At 41.9% G+C, this 20,606-nt stretch overlaps 1 protein-coding gene across 1 annotated transcript; it reads left to right on the top strand.

The window, feature by feature from the left end:
* Positions 1-5,887: 5,887 nt before the first annotated feature.
* LOC115785577 (granzyme A-like) lies at positions 5,888-8,288 on the top strand. Its single transcript, XM_030737317.1, has 5 exons — positions 5,888-5,983; positions 6,185-6,326; positions 7,149-7,287; positions 7,461-7,730; positions 7,859-8,288. The coding sequence occupies exons 1-5, from the start codon at positions 5,920-5,922 to the stop codon at positions 8,015-8,017; spliced, it is 774 nt and encodes a 257-aa protein (XP_030593177.1). The 5' UTR covers positions 5,888-5,919; the 3' UTR covers positions 8,018-8,288.
* The last annotated feature ends 12,318 nt before the right edge of the window (positions 8,289-20,606 follow it).

Raw genomic sequence — 20,606 nt, 5'->3', positions numbered from 1 at the left:
ATCTCTCTTTTAATCTTTATTACAGTTACTGTAGAAATTAGATGCCTAAATCCTCGGACAAAGACGAGAAAAGGGGTTTTAACCTTTAATGACAGGATCAATTACTCAGCAAATGAATACTAATTGATGAAAGTGTGATAATAAATATATGTTTTATGTGATGTGCTTTAAACAGATATATTCTTGAAGTTATTTTTTGCAGAATGATCATGATCTTGTGCCTCGTGCTTTACTTTAGTTGTTTGGCATTTTTGAATGTTTGGTTCCACTTTATAGAAAAGGAGGGTGATTTGGGGAAATGAGAGTGCTTATAATTATGATGATTTAAAAAGCTTTTCATATGCTTTTCCATTCTTTACTAGGAAAAAAAAAGGAGCTGCTCTAAGCGGGGTGGAACTGTCTCTGCTGACACAAATATGTGTTGCTATGACCTTGTTGAAGTAGAAACACAGATTACAGAACTCAGTGGCTCACAAAAATATCATTTGAGAGCAACTCTGGTTTGTAATGACTTATTGTGCTTTAAAATATATTATAAACATGCTATTGTTGCTTTTAATCAAAAGGTTAATAACCATAAGGGTATTAAATTGGTTTCACACCTGAATGGTGTGGAAAAGGAGGGAGTTGTTAGGGATTATTTTTTTACTCAATGAATAAAATGACAAATGTTTAAAAGTAATCTCGAGTAAGTTAATTAATAAACAGTGGATCAATCAAATAACAATTAAATAATACATTAAACAGAGAGCAACAGATCAAAAAGTACTAGACTAACTTTTCTGTCTCAGTTCATCTTATCTTGGAGGTTTGGCCACAGTAGTACAATTAAAACATCACCAACGTCACCATGTTCTGTTATTAATCTGGACAAGATTGCTCTGTATGACAAATTAAAACCTCAGGAAGAAGATGTGTTGTATGACTCCAGCACTGATGAGAGACATCTGGGTCATGAAAAACCATCTTGAACAAGACCGAAGACAAGGCCGACTCACAGCATCCAGATTGTTTACCTATAGATAAGTGGCAGTATAAAGATTTTATGGTTAGACAGCTACATGGGAGGGAGAGTGCACACACACAAGCCTGTCTCTTCCTCTGAGTCCCCACATGCATGTGTGATTTCTTCTGTTTCTTTAATATATTAAATGTTTTACTTTTTTAATTAAAGTGTTTCAGGTGTCTTCCTTCACAAACAAACCAGTTTACCTGTCAATACAATAATACCGACTCCTAAAGATTGTTGAAAGAAAAGTTTTTTTCTTAATTTTATTCATAAATCATGCACTCTGTTTAGCAATATAAGCAAATACATTACACATAAGAGCGCATAGAAACATCGGAATCATTTTATGGCAGATGATCACTTTTTGGCACAACACCCAAACCTGCAAGCCCGCTTCTGCTTCCTCTCCTTCCGCTGTCGACTGCGCCTTCCAGACCCGATAACAATCCACGGAGCACCCAGCGGCCCCGCTGTGTCGTCTGGGATGTTATGAGTGTAGTCAAAGTCAGTCGATACTGATATCTTGTGCCAGTAGCCAATGTCCACAAGATCCTGGCGTGTGTAGCAGTTGTTCGCGGAGACAAATGCACAAAAACTAACAAATAAGAAATACATAAAGTACAAAAAGAGCACCGAAAGGAAGAGCCGTGAGCCGCTGCGTCTGAGCGCGCTGCCATCTCATTAGATTAAAAATGTTTGGCAGCTGTTGATTTGGTTCATTTGTTTCCACAAAGCACGTGCCTGGCTTAATTTCTGTTAAATCTCGTTGTTGTGAATTATGACACTCAGTTTCCTTGATCCATTCATGAATATCCTTTTGAAACATTTCTGCATGTTTAATTATGCTTGACAACCATTCACTTTGTTTTAAAACTTCATCTTGTGGAAGTAGTGGCAGCAGCTCCTTGTGAGCAGTGGTTGCATTTACATGTAGTTTGCTTAAATTTCCCAGAAATTGTTTTATTTGAGGCACATTTTCCCTTTGTTTCATGAGCTCTTTCATTTCTGGCATCAAAAATGGAGATTTTCATACTCTTGAATAAGGCTGCTTATTCAAAGTTGCATTAGAGCAGCCAGACTCAGTAACTGCAGAGCTCCAAACCTCCTCTTCTGGCATTAATATCAGCACAACAGCTCCACTGGGAGCTTCATTACATGGGCTCCCACAGCCAAGCAGCTGCTGTAGGTGTAATGTGTAGGTGGCCTAGTATTTGTGTCTATATAGTGTAGTTGCCGCACAGGCGCACCAACACAGGCACGTGTGACCAGAAGCCGTCTGTTTATTCCAGTCACTGAGCTGGATTTCTCAGCAGTATTTGGGCCGTGTTATAGTATTTTTAATGGGATTACAGATGCAGCCACTTAATATTGCCACTCCCAGCTGGCTGCTAGCTGGCTGGAAGTCCCCCCTTCTTCTTCTGGGCGTATCTACTTTCCAGCATGAACACACCCCTTTCCCTCAATTGCAGAGTGTCACCAAGAGAATGCACTTTGACTTCTGTGATTCACAAATGCTTTGTTAACATTTCATGCTGAAGTATTTTCACTGTCTAAAACAAGATGATGCAATATTAACTCTCTCCTACCTGTCAGCTTACTCTTTTTTGCACCTATAAATAAAAACTGCAGTATTCAGCTGGAAACTATTGCAGAACATGTGCCTGTTGTTGCATTTGGTCGCTGTCACAGCGGCATGACTGGGTTTGGTGCTGCTGTGACTGTTAATTTGGAAAGCAGGTGTTGTGCCAAAAAGTGATCGTCTGCCATAAAGTGATTCCGATGTTTCGATGTGCTTTTATGCGTAATGGTCTTTGCTTATATTGGTAAATAGAGTGCAGTCAACATGATTTATGAAGGGCTTATATATAAAATGAAACAATACCCTCATGGTTAGATCACATCCTTTCAGCTCAACATAAAAAGCACCACCACCACATTGGGTTTCAGTGCATTTAACACCTGATAAAAGAGATAAGAATAGATGTTCTGCCTGAAAAATTTAAGTGTTTTAATGATTTCTTTGAACTGTTATTTTTTTCAGTGTGGCATAATTATACTGCATATGTCTACACTGCCTGGCCAAAAAAAAAATCGCCACAACAAAAAGGTCACACACTAATATTTTGTTGGGCCGCCTTTAGCTTTGACTACAGCGTGCAGTCGCTGTGGCATTGTTTCAATAAGCTTCTGCAATGTCACAAGATTTATTTCCATCCAGTGTTGCATTAATTTTTCTCCAAGATCTTGCAGTGATGATGGCAGATTCTGACCACTGCATAAAGCCTTCTTCAACACATCCCAAAGATTCTCAATGGGGTTGAGGTCTGGACTCTGTGGTGGCCAATCCATGTGTGAAAATGATGTCTCATGCTCCCAGAACCACTCTTTCACAATTCGAACCTCATGAATCCCGACATTGTCGTCTTGGAATATGCCTGTGCCATCAGGGAAGAAAAAATCCATTGATGGAATAACCTGGTCATTCAGTATATTCAGGTAGTCAGCTGACCTCATCCTGTGAGCACATAATGTTTCTGAACCTAGACCTGACCAACTGCAGCAACCCCAGATCATAGCACTGCCCCCACAGGCTTGTACAGTAGGCACTAGGTATGATGGGTGCATCACTTCGCCTGCCTCTCTTCTTACCCTGATGCACCCATCACTCTGGAACAGGGTAAATCTGGACTCATCAGACCACATGACCTTCTTCCATTGATCCAGAGTTCAATCTTTATGCTCCCTAGCAAATTGAAGTCTTTTTTCCAGTTAGCCTCACTGATTATTTGCTTTCTTAAGGCTGCACAGCTGTTCAGTCCCAATCCCTTAAGTTCCCTTCTCATTGTGCGTGTGGAAATGCTCTTACTTTCACTATTAAACATAGCCCTGAGTGCTACTGTTGTTTTTATTCGATTTGATTTCACCAAACGTTTCAGTGATTGCCAATTATGATCATTCAGGATTTTTTTTCCGGCCACATTTCTTCCTCAAAGACGATGGCTCCCACTATCCTTCCAGTTTTTAATAATACGTTGGACAGTTCTTAACACAATTTCAGTAGTTTCTGCAATCTCCTTGGATGTTTTCTCTGCTTCATGCATGCCAATGATTTGACCCTTCTCAAACAGACTGACGTCTTTTCCACGACCACGCGATGTGTCTTTCCACATGTTTGTTTAAGAAACGAGAAGCAACTCATTGCACCAGTTGGGGTTAAATAACTTGTTGCCAGCTGAAAGATAATCGCCCATGCAGTAATTATCCAATAGGAGGCTCGTACCTACTTGATTACTTACATCCAGGTGTTGACTTTTTTTTTTTTTTGGCCAGGCAGTGTGTAATGACTTTAAATAAGCAAACAAACAAGAACTGTCACATGGTTCACACGTGTACATTTGTTTTGGATTTCTTCTAAACCCCACAGGGTTTAAAGTAAACATACACAGGAAAAAATTAGCAAATGGGGATTTTTATTTTGATCACCACTGATTATTGTTACAACATAAAAAAATCTTCATGTGGTGCACATTTAGAGCACTTTGGTGAAAATAGCACACATATAACATCAAGCATCTAACTTAAAGTCAGCTGGTGATTGGTAATGACAACAGCTTAGTGTTAAAAAATCTCTACACTTTTATTTTGCAATCTGTTCATGAAACTATTGCGTGTACATCCATCCTCAGTATTGTTAAGACATTGTGCCTTTTGTTATAATTTCTCCTCCACAAATAGTCAAGCTGTCTTCAAGTTTTTATGAACACAGCTTCTAGAAACCCTCATAAGTATAGCTGAAAGTTTCACATACCTACATGTCTGCACCCAGTGACAATGTGCACTGCATCATGTATAGAACCTCCTTAACACCCCAACTAAGTAAAATGATTATTCATGATAAATATGACTGCAGGCTTTGAAACAGTATGAGCATGCATCATGTCCCATGTCTCTATTTTGCTGACTCATGGTTAGATCACATCCTTTCAGCTTAAAATAAAAAGCTGTGCACCACATTGGGTTTCAGTGCATTTAACACCTGATAAAAGAGATAAGAACAAATGTTCTTCCTGAGAAATTTAAGTGTTTTAATGAACTGGACGCATAAGTTGAAGTTCATTTTCAAGTTTCTCTAATCCACATAGGGTCAAAAGTATATATAAAGGCTCACATACAGCACCAGTCATAAGTTGGGACCGTGTGTCCAAACTTATGTCTGGTACTCTATATTCAAACACCACAACTAAAATAGGTTAAATGGCCTGTAGCAAGTTGCACCGTGACTAGTTGCTTTTGGTAGCCATCAACAAGCTTCTGGCATGATTCTGGCTCAATATTTGTCCACTCTTCTTGGCAGAATTGAAAGAGTTCATTTAAAATGGTTGATTTCCTGGCATGAAACAGGGTTGTTGTTGGGGCTTTGGGAAGGCCATTCAAGAAGCTTAATGTTAGTGTGTTTTAGCCGCTCCAAAACCAGTTTTGATGTGTGTTTGGGATCACTGTCGTGCTGAAACACTCAATTGAGCCCAAGTATCAATGGTCTAGTTGTTGATTTGAGGTGAACTTGGTAGTTCTCCTCCTTCGTTATTCCATCCACTTTGTGCAGTGTACCAGTATCACTGGCAGCAAAGCAGCACAGGAGAATGATGCTACCACCACCATGCTTGACAGCTGGTACAGTGTTCTTAGGTTTGAACGCCTCATCTTTACTCCTCCAAACATACCTCTTGTCATTGTGGCCAAATAATCATAGACATTTGACCAGAGGCTTTTAACGGTTTATGCTGATGTGTTAATTTTCCTGACTCATTTAGTTCCTGGTCAGACCACATCCTTTCAGCCCAGCATATAAAGCTGTGCCTCACAGTGGATTTCAGTGCATTCAGCATCTGATCAAAGAGTGGTAAGAAGAAATGTTCTGCCTGAAGGATTTCAGTGTTTTCCTCCCATGCCTGCTCCTCTTCATAATCCAGCCAGGTAAGTAATATTTTCTGCTGTACTTTAATTTACTTATTGATAATTTTCTCCTCCTTGTAAATGAAAGAATAAAAAGTCACATTACTGATATCTTTCAGTATTACAAAGCAGCTGGTGAAGTGTGTTTGTGTCACTCCTCTGTTCATGACTTGATCTTCTGCTGATTTTGTTACATGACTGGATATTTTCATTTTGTTTCAGGTCGTGGTTCTGAGATCATTGATGGGAAAGAAGTCTGGCCACACTCGCTGCCTTTCATGGCTTATCTGAGAAGTGAAGAATTGTACTGTGGCGGGACTTTAATCCATCCACAGTGGGTCCTGACGGCCGCCCACTGCACTAAGTAGGAACCTTTACTGTTCTTAGTATTTATTTTAACAGACTGTATGAAAGATGATACTTAAAAACATAACTGACATGATATCACATGTCCACACATTTTGTTCTGATAATAAATTGATTCAGAGTGAAAATTATATTGCTCTATTGTTTTCTAATTTACATAAATTGGCAAAGCAAAATATTATGTCAGTGAGCATTTCACTGATATGGTCGGTGACAGCCTTGCACTTTAATGAAAAGAGAGGCTGATCACACTTCAAGAAATGACAAAGTAATAAACACACATCTAATTCTCTTTAAAGGTATTTTTGTATTTCACCTGCTCCAGAACTGAAATATAAATGTAGGTAGTAAAATGTGACAAAAATACTACATTTACAACCCTGGGAAATAAATTATTGTTGATTTCTTATTTATATGTTTTCCACTATCTTGTAAGCATAATATCCTCACAGAGATGCTTTGGAAAACTATTTTTAACAGAAGAAAAATCAAAGACGTGTTCAGCAGCCATTGTCAAAGAAACAAAATTGTACTCAAAATATAACACAGAAGTCACAGCTACATATGTGCAAAAATGTAATACATTTATTAATCTATATCTTTTTATGTATTTGAAATTCTTCATTTAGCTGAAAAAAATGAAATGCAGCTTCATCTAAGGCTACATAACAATGATAACTCAGCCATATGCAATAATACACATGTAACGACAACACTATGATTAGTGATTAGATATGATTTGTAATTGTTTTTGCATTGCTGACCTATTAACATTTTATATAAATGAACTGTCATCACTACACTGTTTTTTCTGTTGCAGTATAACTAAAGTGACCCTGGGAGTGCACTCCATCACGAAAGAGGAAAAATATTCTAAGCAGGTCCGAGAGGTTGAGAAACGTTTTCCTCATCCCGACTATCAGAATCTATCCCAGGGCAATGACCTCATGTTGCTCAAGGTCAGGTGATAATTCAGTGTCCAACAGTCAGTGAAGCAAATGTGCATTAATGTGAATAAAATTGTTTTTACCTTATATAGTGTACTTCCACGTACTTTCTTTATGGCCAACTCTGTAAAGGTAAAGTATAGATGGTCGTTATCAATATGTAATTTATTAAAAACTTTTTTCAGCTTAAGAAACCAGCGAAGAGAACCAGGACTGTAAAATGGCTCAAGTTTGGCCGAACTGTCAGAGACCCTGCAGGTGGCAGTAAGTGTCTGGTGGCTGGATGGGGACAGACTGAAAATTCACACTCGTCAGATGTCCTCATGTCTGTCAGTGTGACTGTGGTCGACAGAGAGAAGTGCAACTCTTGTGATTACTACAACCACAGACCTTTTATCACCAGTGACATGATCTGTGCTGGTTCAAATGGTGCAAACAAGGCTGATACCTGTGCTGTAAGTATGAATATTGTTTTTTTTTTTCTCACTTGTAGTAAATGGCCTTTCAGCTCAACACACTTCTGTCTCTTTCGCACCTGTAAGTCAGTCAAAGAAAATCTGTCATGTATTTGTTCTCGCTGCAGGGGGATTCAGGAGGGCCGCTGTTGTGCAAGAGACAGCTTGTTGGAGTCACTTCGTTTGGACCTGCCGAGTGTGGTACCATTGATAAACCTGGAGTCTATTCATTTATCTCAGAGAAGCAACTCAAGTGGATCAAAGAAACAATGAAGTCATATGAATGAATCCATAAGGGTCACTCCATATGAGCTGAGCAAGATCTTTGATGATTTCATGTTAAATCTGTCAATGCTGTCATTGTAAACCAATTACTTGATCAGTATCCATTTTTCATTTTATTGATTCTCTTATACTTTAGTTTCTGCTAGCTTGCTTTAATTTTGACAGATTATGCACATATATAACAGCAGCCCGCTCATTGTTAGCCCTTTCCACTGAAGGAAGTTAAGGCAGATAAAAAAGGCAAAAACATTATTAGGAATGACCCCCTCCCCCCCAAACAAATTTTTAACATTTCTATATTTAAATAAAGAAAAAGAAAAAAAAAGAATCACATTTTCTTCTCTTTCTTTCTTGTTTGTACTGCAGTTCTTTAAAATTGCCTTTTTTTTTGCAGGAACTCCAAAATCTTTCACATTTGTTGTCATCGAAATATGATATATCAGTCCTTTTTTTAAAAATTCAAATTAACGAACTGTCAAATGATGTCAAGTGAAGATTGAGATCTTGATTGCCTGCTAGCCTAAGCTTGGTGCTGAATGTACAAGCATAATTCAAATTTATAGAACCGTTAGAGAATGAAGTATATGATTTACGATCAAATGATGTGTGTAAGTGTAACAGAAATGATGGCTGGAGCAATGTGTTGAAGAAATTGCGAAATCATGAGCCAAAGGTTAAAAGAGGAACTGAAACGGGTTGCCTGGAGACGCGTGGAGCAAAGTTAGAAACATGTTCAGACGTCCCAGGAATGGAAAATACTTAAAATCTTATATTAGATAAGAAATGAAGTAATGTCTGGGTTAAACACCCTAAAAGGATATCAGAAATGGGGTGATAACTGTCATAATGATGTTTAGAAAATAGGCTGTGTCTTAGAATTAAGATATATAAAGAGGATGCACAGGAGCAACAGTCGAGAATTTTAGGAGCATCTCCCTCGGACGAGAACTGATCTGCGGAGAGGACATGCCCAAACCCTTCGTGGAAATTGATCCGACTTTGTACAGCTCTGCCGAGTGTTCTCCCTGCCTAGCAGTGAAGTTGGACGTACCCTTGCTGTGGATTTCCATCTGTTGGACTTTGTTCCGCGACACAGTGGATTGCTGAGGAGCAGCAAGGATTGAGAAAAGGGACAGTTAACAGAAGGACAGAATCATCCTTTTGGACTTCCCCTTTCTTCCCCGCTTCACCGAGGCAGTAACGGAGTGGGATTTTGGGTGTGGTCGCTTCGGCCGAGTGACTTACTCAAAGCCTGTCTACCCAAAAAGGATTTATGGACAGAATTGGATATTTTCAAATCCCTTCTTCATCAACCCAGCTCATAAGTATTTATTTTGATTAAGATTAAATGATTGATTTACATTGATTTTGAGTTTTGATTTTTGAGTTTGAATTGATTGAGAATTGATTTTGAGCTAATTGCAAACTGCTTGAGCTGAAACCTGCATAATAAAATTTGACTCTAAAAAGTCAGTATAATTCTTCTGAGAATTATTTTCCCGATTTACGGTACACTTAGTCTCATGTCATAGTAAAACTCTAGGCAAGTTAAGCTCTAACATCCTGCTCTGTTTGGTCACACTAGTCTTTATAATCCACTTCAACTTTACTTATGTCCCTTGGGCTCACTGTTCGAGCCGATAAAATTACCTGGCACAGTACCAAGTGCACTGATCAAAGGGGTTAGCCACTATAACTAACGGGACTGTACTTCAGGGTCAGCTGTGTAAGTCTTCCTGACTGGCAGCATCAGAGTATAGCGGAAGCGGGGCAGACGTTAGGATTATCAGTGGTAAGAAGCCAGGCGAGTCACCCCGCTACAGCTTTAAGTAGTGTCACAGAGTTGCAGTTGAGGGCAATACCCCGCTGACGTATGTGGCCAGGACCCTATTGAAACGGAGAAGCTGTCACAGATAATACCTGTGGGATCTAACAGAACTTATACTTAAGAAACATTTTGTTGTTTTGTATTTGCTGGAAACAAACCAGCACTATGTTTTTTTTGTTTTGTTTTGTTTTGTTTTTTGGCAAGAGTTCCTGTCTACATGTAGACATGTCCCTAGGGCCCCAGGCATCTGAAAATCTTGTTTTTTTTTTCCCATTTTCCAAGCAGAAAATAAATATCCGAGTGTTGGTTCAAGTTTTTAGTGGTGCATGAATATTTACTTATGTCCAACTCTGTAAAGCTAATAGTACAGATAGTGATTATCAACATGTCATTTTTCTTTTTAACTCTATTTCAGCTAAAGAAACCTGTGAAGTTAACCGAGACACTGAAATTTCTCCAAAAACACTATGAAAGATGCTGCAGCAGAAAGTGTCTGGTGTCTGGATGGGGAAATACCGAAAGACAAAATGGTCAGACATCCAGATGTCCGTGAATAAGACTCACTCATAATGATCGTCAGAGAGAAGTACAACTTTGATGATTATTACACCCACAACCCTGTTATCACCAGTGACATGACACGAGCTGGTTCAAATGCTGAAAATAAGCCTGGTATCTGTTGTAAAATGTATGTATTTATTTATTTTTGTTCTTTCTTGACGTAAATGGCCATTCAGCTCAAGACCCTTTTGGCTTTGTCACAGCTGGAAGTTCATAAAAAACCTGTCAGAGAACCAGATTCACCGCTTCCACCATAACCTTCCTCTTAATCTGAAAACGAGGCTTTAGCTGTAGATTATTATAAAAAAAAGTTTCCTACAAAAGACAACTACAGTTCAATAAGGAGAGATCATCAGGAAGAGTCAAATGTTATTTATTACCTGAGGGTGAAAGACGGTCACTGCAGATGGCAGAGACATTTACATGCTGCATCCAAAGAGCCATGATCAACATAAAACAGAGTGAAAGCATGCTACACCTTTGCTTCAAGCCTGAACTGCGGAACGTGTAACATTGATTGATTCTCAGGGGTCTGTGGTATAATAGTTCTGAGATATAAAGTGGAGCCATACCATTCAGTGATGTGAAAGTAATCAATAAAATCTTAGATTGGATTCTGCAGCAAATGGGAAGACAATGAGACACATGAGACGAAAACGCTGAAATTCCTCAGGCAGAACATTTCTTCTTATCTCTCTTTTATCAGGTGTTGAATGCACCGAAAGCCACCGTGATGCACATGTGATGCTTTTTCATGTTGAGCTTAAAGGATGTACTCTAACCATGAAAATTATCAGTCAACAAAATCAAGACATGGCAACCGATGCATGCTGATATCGTTTCAAAGCCTGTGGTCAAATTTATCATAAACAATATTCACGACACATCGTGACTGGGAGCAGACATGTAGACTGAGCCTTTCAGCAACACTTCTAAAAGGTTTCTAAAAGATCACTCTGTAATTAAAAAGAAAAAAACAAAAAGAATGCTGGGTAAAAATGAAACAAGATGTGTTGAGGTAAACAATGCACGTTCATGCGCACGTTACACAGACATGTTAACGGTGACCTGAGAATTAGGTTTTAAATGACACGAAGATAAAGATGAAGGCTTAGATGGTGCACTGATTAATTTGGGTGATGCAGAGATGGGGAGGAGGTGGGTTGCACGAAAAAGTCTGCAAGGAAGAATGTAAGCAGTAAGATTTAAAGATGGCGGGCAGAAAAACTCTTGGACTGGTGCAGTGATGTCAGCTTTGAGTTTGGCAGCATGGGAAAGCAGAAGTGATGCGAAGAATAAACCAACAGCCAAATACCCAGGAAAGCAGAGAGGAGTCAACACAGATCTTCCTCATTAAGTTACATATAAGGTTCATTAAGATCAGCACAGAATACAAAAGACAAATTACGAAACCCCATACAGGAAGAGGGCAAAATGTCACTGGCATTTTATCTTAAATGCTGCTGTTCCTTCATTTCTGTCAGCTGATATGTGGCACTGCTACTGGAGTCCCAGACTCCAGCCAATGACAGCCTGACAGCAGGAGTAAGGGCTGGGGAAGGGCGGAGCCCACACAGCAGGTCCTGGAAGCAGCATAGCAATTATCAAAATGTCGACAAGGGAATTTTCTGCTGTATTTTGTGGGCTTTTTGTGGCTTCCACCCAGTTCACAGCAATCATGCCAAAAGTAGAAATTTAATAATGAATAAAGATTTTTATTTTGATCACCACCGAATGTTATTACAGCATAAATCTCCAACATAAGTCATCCTCCGGTGCACATTTACAGCACTTTGATGGAAATGGCACAAATATAACATTTAGGATCTAACTTAAAGTCACCTGGTAATTGCCAATAAAAAAAAAACCTCAGGGTTAAATAATCTCTACACTAATATTTTGCATGAACCCTCTGTGTTTGAAATTACTAACTCACTCATTGCGATGGTCAGACCACATCCTCTCAGCTCAGCATACAGTATAAAGCTGTGCCTCACAGTGGGTTTCAGTGCATTCAGCATCTGATCAGCTAAATGTAAGAAGAAATGTTCTGCCTGAGGAGGTTCACTGTTTCCATCGCATGCACACTCTTCTTCATAATTCAGCCAGGTAAGTAATATTGTCTATTGTACTTTGATTTATTCATTGATAATTTTCTCCTTCTCGTAAACAAGCAGAAGTCACATACCTGATATCTTTCAGTATTACAGAGCAGTTGAAGCAGGGTATTTGTTTCATTCACCTGTTCTAGAGCCTCTGCTGACTTTGTTACGTGACTGGATATTTTCTCTTTGTTTCAGGTCAAGGTTCTGAGATTATTGAAGGACAAGAAGTCACTCTCTCAGGCAACCACTCGGAACAGATTTCGTTTTTCCTTTTTGAGTCTCCCCAGACACCTATCATACTCGGCTTTCCTTGGCTACAACAGCACAACCCGCACATTACCTGGACCACTCGGAGCATCTCTGGATGGAGCGAGCAGTGCCACCAGCGGTGTCTGAGATCCGCCATTCCCTCCGTCCAGCACTCACCGTCTTCCGACGACGTGGCCAAGGAGTACCACGACCTCGCCAAGGTATTCAGTAAAGATCGGGCTCTCTCCCTGCCGCCTCATCGCCCCTACGATTGCGCCATCGATCTCCGGCCAGGAGCGTCCTACCCATCCAGTCGTCTCTACAGTCTCTCCAAACCTGAACGAGATGCGATGGAAAAGTACATAACGGAAGCCAGAGCTGCTGGTCTCATCCGTCCCTCCACATCTCCACATCTCCGCATCGGAAACATGTGCGGCAGGTTCTGCAGAGGCTGCTGGAGAACCGTCTTTTTGTCAAGGGGGAGAAATGTGAGTTTCACGTGGAAACAACATCTTTTTTGGGATTCGTCATCGAAAAGGGGTGGATGAGGGTTGATCCTGTAAAAGTGAAGGCAGTGTTGGACTGGCCTGCACCCACTGACTGGAAACAGTTGCAACAGTTCCTGGGCTTCGCCAACTTCTACAGGCGCTTTATCAGGGACTACAGCCGGATCACTCATCCTTTAACCTCTCTCACCTCTCCCAAGTCTCCTTTCAGATGGACCCCTGCCGCGGCCGAAGCCTTCCAGTTCCTTAAGGACCGTTTCGCCTCCGCCCCGATCTTAATCCAACCCGATCTGTCTAAACCCTTCATCACTGAAATGGACGCATCCGACGTAGGGGTGGGGGCCGTCCTTTCCCAACAGTATGCAGGTAACCTCCAGCCCTGTGCCTTCTTCTCTCGCCGCCTCACACCTGCCGAGCAAAATTATGACATTGGAGATCAGGAATTGTTAGCCATCAAACTAGCTCTCGACGAATGGAGGCACTGGCTGGAGGGAGCTACTCATCTGTTTTTGGTGTGGACTGACCACAAGAATCTAGCTTATCTCCGAGCCGCAAAATGACTCAAAGCCAGGTGGGCTCTGTTTTTTACAAGATTTAACTTCACCATCTCTTACAGACCCGGATCTCGAAACGTGAAACCAGATGCCCTGTCTTGTCAATTCAGTCCCTCGGACCACTCTCCCCAGCCGGAATACATTCTGCCGCCTTTCTGTGTCATAGGCTCCATTACATGGGAGATCGAATCGGCCATCCAGACAGCTCTCCAAACTGAACCGGACCCCGGCACTGGACCACCCAATCGCCTCTACGTGTCATCCCGGAGCTCACAGGACCATCGCTTTTCTGCAGCGGTATTTCTGGTGGCCCACTCTTATTAAGGATGCCCGCGAGTATGTGGCAGTGTGCAGCACTTGCGCCCAAAATAAACCTTCTACCTCTTCTCCCTCCTGTCTCCTTAGGCCCCTGCCTACACTCACACGACCCTGGTCCCACATCGCTCTGGATTTCATCACCAGCCTTTCCCCCTCCGAGGGAAAGACGGTCATCCTGACCATCCTGGATCGTTTCTCTTCATTGCGCTGCCCAAGCTCCCGTCGGCCCTGGAAACGGCCCAGCTTTTAATGGATCACGTCTTCCGCCTCCATGGCATCCCCGAGGACATCGTGTCGGACCGTGGGCCCCAATTCACCTCCCGAGTATGGAAGGAGTTTTGCAATTCCTTGGGAGCCCAGGTGAGCCTCTCCTCCAGTTATCATCCCCAGACAAATGGTCAGACGGAGCGTGCCAATCAGGAGTTAGAAGCGGCTCTGCGCTGTGTGGCCTCCACCAACCAAGCCACCTGGAGCTCCCATCTGGCGTGGATTGAGTACGCCATAACTCCCTCTCATCCAGCGCTACTGGTATGTCACCCTTTGAGGCTTCCCAGGGTTTCCAACCCCCTCTGCTGCCAGCCATGAGGAAGACCTCACGGTTCCGTCCGTCCAACACCATCTCCGTCGCTGTCGCCGGGTCTGGCGGTCGGCTCGAGCTGCCTTGCTGCGCACCAAGGACCAAAACAAATGCGTGGCGGATCGTCATCGGACCCCAGCTCCAGATTATCAGCCTGGCCAGAAGGTATGGCTTTCCACCAAGCACGTACCTGTTCGTGCAGAATCCAAGAAGCTCGCCCCCACATACAAAGGTCCCTTTGAGATTCACTCTGTCGTCAACCCTGTGTCGGTCTGGCTCAAACTCCCGCGCAGTATGCGCATTCACAACGTTTTCCATGTGTCCCAAGTTAAACCTGTGTCCACCAGTCCTTTGTGCCCGCCTGCCGCCTCTCCACCTCCTGTTCGCATCATCGACGGCCAGCTGGCCTACACCATCAGCCGCATCATGGATGCATGTCGCCGTGGCCGCGGTTACCAGTACCTGGTGGACTGGGAGGGTTACGGGCCAGAGGAGCGCTCCTGGGTGTCCCAGTCTAACATGCTGGACAAACAGATGGTGAGGGAGTATCATCGGCTGCATCCTGACAAGTTCGAGTCGCCAGGAGGCTCCTGTTGAGCGGGGGGTACTGTCATGCCTCGGGGGGGGGGGGGGGGGGGGGGGGGGGGGTTAGGGTGCTTGGAGACTGGCTTACGGGCCTCGGGGCGGCTACCACCTGAGACTCCTCCTTCTTGGGCAGGCGCTCAGCGGTGCTGCTCCACACCTGTGCCGCATTGGGTAATCACGCAGACTTCTTAAGCTGCCGGCAGACCTTCAGTCTTCGCTGGATCATTGACTAAGTCACAGTCAGTGTTTGGCCGCTTGTATATTGATTCTCTGCTCGTTTGTGCTTTGACTTACCTGCTTTTCGCTCCTCGCCCTAGATCCGCTGTGGAAGCTCCTGCTTGCTTTTTCCCATCGCCACCTCGTCTCCAAACGCCGCCTGTCACGCTGCCTCGCTACACCCCTGCCGGAGTCCTGCCTGCCATCCCTCACACCACCCCAGCCATCGCTCACTCTCCCTGGATTCCCCTTGGCAAAACCTCACGCCACCAGCCACTGCCCAACCCCTTCAGGAAACTCTCATATTCCACACTATCAATAAATCACATTGTCATCTTTTAAGCGTTGTCTGTGTCCCCTCCTTCTCCATGTCTTGACAGTATATCCATAGATATTGGCGAAAGTGATAAATAACTGTTAGCTTCTGTTTTTGTTGTAGCTCTGGAACTTATCTTGACAAAAATTACATGGTGCTGATTTGTTTCCAGAAAATACAAATAAAGTGTTTCTTAAGTATAAATTAGTTGGACGCTCTGGAAAACGTCCATATTTGTGAATTGTTCCTTACTTTTGACTCTGTGGGGTTTAGAAGAAATCCAAAATTAAAATTAAAAATTAAAACACTTAAATTTCTCACGCAGAACATTACTTCTTATCTCTCTTTTTTTTAAATCAGAGGCTAAATGCACTGAAACCCAATGTGGTGCATAGCTTTTTATGTTAAGCTGAAAAGATGTCATCTAACCACGAGTCACCAAAATAGAGGCAGGGAACTGATGCATATTAATACTGTTTCAAAGTCTGTGGTCAAATTTATCATAAATTATCATATGATAATTGTTACTGGGTGCAGACATGTAGGTATGTCAGTGAAACTTTCAGCTATACAATTCAATTCAATTCAAATTTATTTATATAGTGCCAAATCACAACAAACTGTCGCCTCAAGGCGCTTTGTATTGCGGGTAAAGACCCTACAATAATACAGAGAAAACCCAACAGTCAAAAACGACCCCCTATGAGAAGCACTTGGCGACAGTGGGAAGGAAAAACTCCCTTTTAATAGGAAGAAACCTCCAGCAGAACCAGGCTCAGGGAGGGGCAGTCATCTGCCGCGACCAGTTGGGCTGAGGGGAGAGAAAAGACATGCTGTGGAAGAGAGCCAGAGATTAATAACAATTAATGATTAAATGCAGAGTGGAGTATAACCAAAGTAAATAAGGTGAATGAAAAGAAACAGTCTATTGTGGGAACCCCCCAGCAGCCTAGGCCTATAGCAGCATAACTAAGGGATGGTTCAGGGTCACGTGATCCAGCCTTAACTATAAGCTTGATCAAAAGGGAAAGTTTTAAGCCTAATCTTAAAAATAGAGAGGGTGTCTGTCTCCCGAATCCAAGCTGGAAGCTGGTTCCATAGAAGAGGGGCCTGAAAGCTGAAGGCTCTGCCTCCCATTCTACTCTTAAGTATCCTAGGAACCACAAGTAAGCCAGCAGTCTGAGAGCGAAGTGCTCTGTTGGGGCAATATGGTACTATGAGGTCTTTGAGATAAGATGGGGCCTGATTATTCAAGACCTTGTATGTGAGGAGAAGGATTTTAAATTCTATTCTAGATTTAACAGGGAGTCAATGAAGAGAAGCCAATATGGTAGAAATCTGCTCTCTCTTTCTAGTCCCTGTCAGTACTCTAGCTGCAGCATTTTGGATCAGCTGAACGCTTTTCAGGGAGCTTTTAGGACAGCCTGATAATAATGAATTACAGTAGTCCACCCTAGAAGTAATAAATGCATGGAATAGCTTTTCAGCATCACTCTGAGAAAGGATGTTTCTAATTTTAGAAATATTGCACAAATGCAAAAAAGCGGTCCTACATATTTGTTTAATATGTGCATTGAAGGACATATCCTGGTCAAAAATGACTCCAAGATTTCTCACAGTGTTACTGGAGGCCAAAGTAATGCCATCCAGAGTAAGTATCTGGTTAGACACCATGTTTCTAAGATTTGTGGGGCCGAGAACAAGAATTTCAGTTTTATCTGAATTTAGAAGCAGGAAATTAGAGGTCATCCAGGCCTTTATGTCTTTAAGACATTCCTGCAGTTTAACTAATTGATGTGCGTCATCTGGCTTCATTGATAGGTAAAGCTGAGTATCATCTGCATAACAATGAAAATTGATGCAATGCTTTCTAATAATACTGCCTAAGGGAAGCATGTATAATGTAAATAGAATTGGTCCTAGCACAGAACCCTGTGGAACTCCATAACTGACCTTAGTGTGTGAAGAAGACTCCCCATTTACATGAACAAATTGGAGTCTATTAGATAAATATGATTCAAACCACTGCAGTGCAGTACCTTTAATACCTATAGTATGCTCTAATCTCTGTAATAAAATGTTATGGTCAAAAGTATCAAAAGCTGCACTGAGGTCCAACAGGACAAGAACAGAGATGAGTCCACTGTCAGAGGCTGTAAGAAGATCATTTGTAACCTTCACTAATGCTGTTTCTGTACTGTGATGAATTCTGAAACCTGACTGAAACTCTTGAAATAAACCGTTCCTCTGCAGATGATCAGTTGGCTGTTTTACAACTACTCTTTCAATAATCTTTGAGAGAAAAGGAGGGTTGGAGATTGGCCTATAATTAGCTAAGACAGCTGGGTCAGTGATGGCTTTTCAAGTAGAGGTTTAATTACAGCCACCTTGAAGGCCTGTGGTATATAGCCAACTAATAAAGAGATTAATCATTTTTAAGATAGAAGCATCAATAATTGGAAAGACCTCTTTGAACAGTCTAGTAGGAATGGGATCTAATAAACATGTTGCTGGTTTGGAGGAAGTAACTATTGAAGTTAACTCAGAAAGATCAGCTGGAGCAAAAGAGTCTAAACAAATACCAGCAGTGCTGAAAGCAGCTGAACATGAAGATAAATCTTTGAGATGGTTATAAGTAATTTTTTCTCTAATGTCTAAAATTTTATTTGTAAAGAAATCCATGAAGTCACTACTAGTTAAAGTGAAAGGAATACTCGGCTCTACAGAGCTCTGACTCTCTGTCAGCCTGGCTACAGTGCTGAAAAGAAATCTGGGGTTGTTCTTATTTTCTTCAAATAATGATGAGTAGTAAGATGTCCTAGCTTTACGGAGGGCTTTTTTATAGAGCAACAAACTCTTTTTCCAGGCTAAATGAGCATCTTCTAATTTAGTGAGACGCCATTCCCTCTCCAGCTTACGGGTTATCTGCTTTAAGCTGTGCATTTGCGAATTATACCACGGAGTCAGGCACTTCTGATTTGAGGCTTTCCTTTTCAGAGGAGCCACAGTATCCAAAGTTATACGCAGTGAGGATGTAAAACTTTGAGGAGATAATCGACCTCACTGGGAGCAGAGTTTATGTAGCTGCTCTGCACTGTGTTGGCACATGGCACTGAAGAGCATAATAATGAAGGAATTAGATCCTTAAACTTAGTTACAGCACTTTCAGAAAGACTTCTACTGTAATAAAACTTATTCCCTACTGCTGTGTAATCCATTAAAGTAAATGTAAATGTTACTAAGAAATGATCAGACAGGAGGGGGCTTTCAGGGAATACTGTTAAGTCTTCAGTTTCTATGCCATATGTCAGGACAAGATCCAGAGTATGATTAAAGTGGTGGGTGGGCTCCTTTACATTTTGAGAGAAGCCAATTGAATCTAACAATAGATTAAATGCAGTGTTCAGGCTGTCGTTTTCAGCATCTACACGGATGTTAAAATCACCCACTATAATGATTTTATCTGAACTGAGCACTAAATCAGATAAAAAGTCTGAGAAACCAGACAGAAACTCTGAGTAAGGACCAGGTGGACGATAGATAATAACAAATAAAACAGGTTTTTGAGTTTCCCAATTAGGATGGACAAGACTAAGAGTCAGGCTTTTAAAAGAATTAAAACTTTGTCTGGGTCTTTGATTAATTAATAAGCTGGAATTGAAGATTGCAGCTACTCCTCCTCCTCGACCTGTGCTTCGAGCATTCTGACAGTTACTGTGACTCGGGGGTGTTGATTCATTTAAACTAACATATTCATCCTGCTGTACCCAGGTTTCTGTAAGGCAGAATAAGTCAATATGTTGATCAATTATTAAATCATTTACTAAAAGGGACTTGGAAGAGAGAGACCTAATGTTTAATAATCCACATTTAATTGTTTTATTCTTTGGTGCAGTTGATGAAGCTGTATTATTTATTGTTTTTGAATTTTTATGCTTAAATAGTTTTTTGCTGATTTTAGCTTTGTTTTTTGGTGGTCTGGGAGCAGGCACCGACTCTGTGGGGATGGGGTTTTGGGGCAGGAGGAGAGAAGCTGCAGAGAGGTGTGTAAGACTGCAACTCTGTTTCCTGGTCTCAACCCTGGGTAGTCAGGTTTTAGGGTTAATAAATTTGTCCAGATTTCTAGAAATGAGAGCTGCTCCATCCAAAGTGGGATGGACGCCATCTCTCCTAACAAGACCAGGTTTCCCCAGAAACTTTGCCAATTATCTATGAAGCCCACGTCGTATTTTGGACACCACTCAGACAGCCAGCGATTCAAGGAGAACATGCGGCTAAACATGTCGCTCTTGGTCTGATTGGGCCCAGAGAAAACTACAGAGTCTGACATTGTTTTTGCAAAGTTACACACCGAGTCAATATTAATTTTAGTGACCTCCGATTGGAGTAACCGGGTGTCATTACTGCCGACGTGAATAATGATCTTACCAAATCTACGATTAGCCTTAGCCAGCAGTTTCAAATTTCCATGAATGTCGCCTGCTCTGGCCCCTGGAAGACATTTGACTATGGTCGCTGGTGTCTCTAGCTTCACGTTTCTCCAAACAGAGTCACCAATAACCAGAGTTTGTTCCTCGGCGAGTGTGTCGCAGAGTGGAGAAAAACGGTTAGAGACGTGAACAGGTTGGTGGTTACCCGGGGCTTCTGCTTAGGACTATGCTTCCTCCTCACAGTCACCCAGCTGGCCTGTTTTCCCTGCTGCTCGGGATCTGCTGGGGGGGAGCTAACGGCGGCTAAGCTACCATGGTCCGCACCCACTACAGGGGCCTGGCTAGA

Source organism: Archocentrus centrarchus, chromosome 9 (assembly GCF_007364275.1).
Source record: "Archocentrus centrarchus isolate MPI-CPG fArcCen1 chromosome 9, fArcCen1, whole genome shotgun sequence".
Taxonomy (NCBI): domain Eukaryota; kingdom Metazoa; phylum Chordata; class Actinopteri; order Cichliformes; family Cichlidae; genus Archocentrus; species Archocentrus centrarchus.
Note: the sequence above shows the minus strand (reverse complement) of the source record. Positions and strands in the feature narration are given on the sequence as shown.

Coding starts and splice junctions, on each gene's coding strand:
- LOC115785577 (XM_030737317.1), top strand. CDS start 5,920: ATGTTCTGCCTGAAGGATTTCAGTGTTTTCCTCCCATGCCTGCTCCTC. Junction 7,288..7,460: donor ATGACCTCATGTTGCTCAAG/GTCAGGTGATAA, acceptor AACTTTTTTCAG/CTTAAGAAACCAGCGAAGAG. Junction 7,731..7,858: donor ACAAGGCTGATACCTGTGCT/GTAAGTATGAAT, acceptor TTCTCGCTGCAG/GGGGATTCAGGAGGGCCGCT.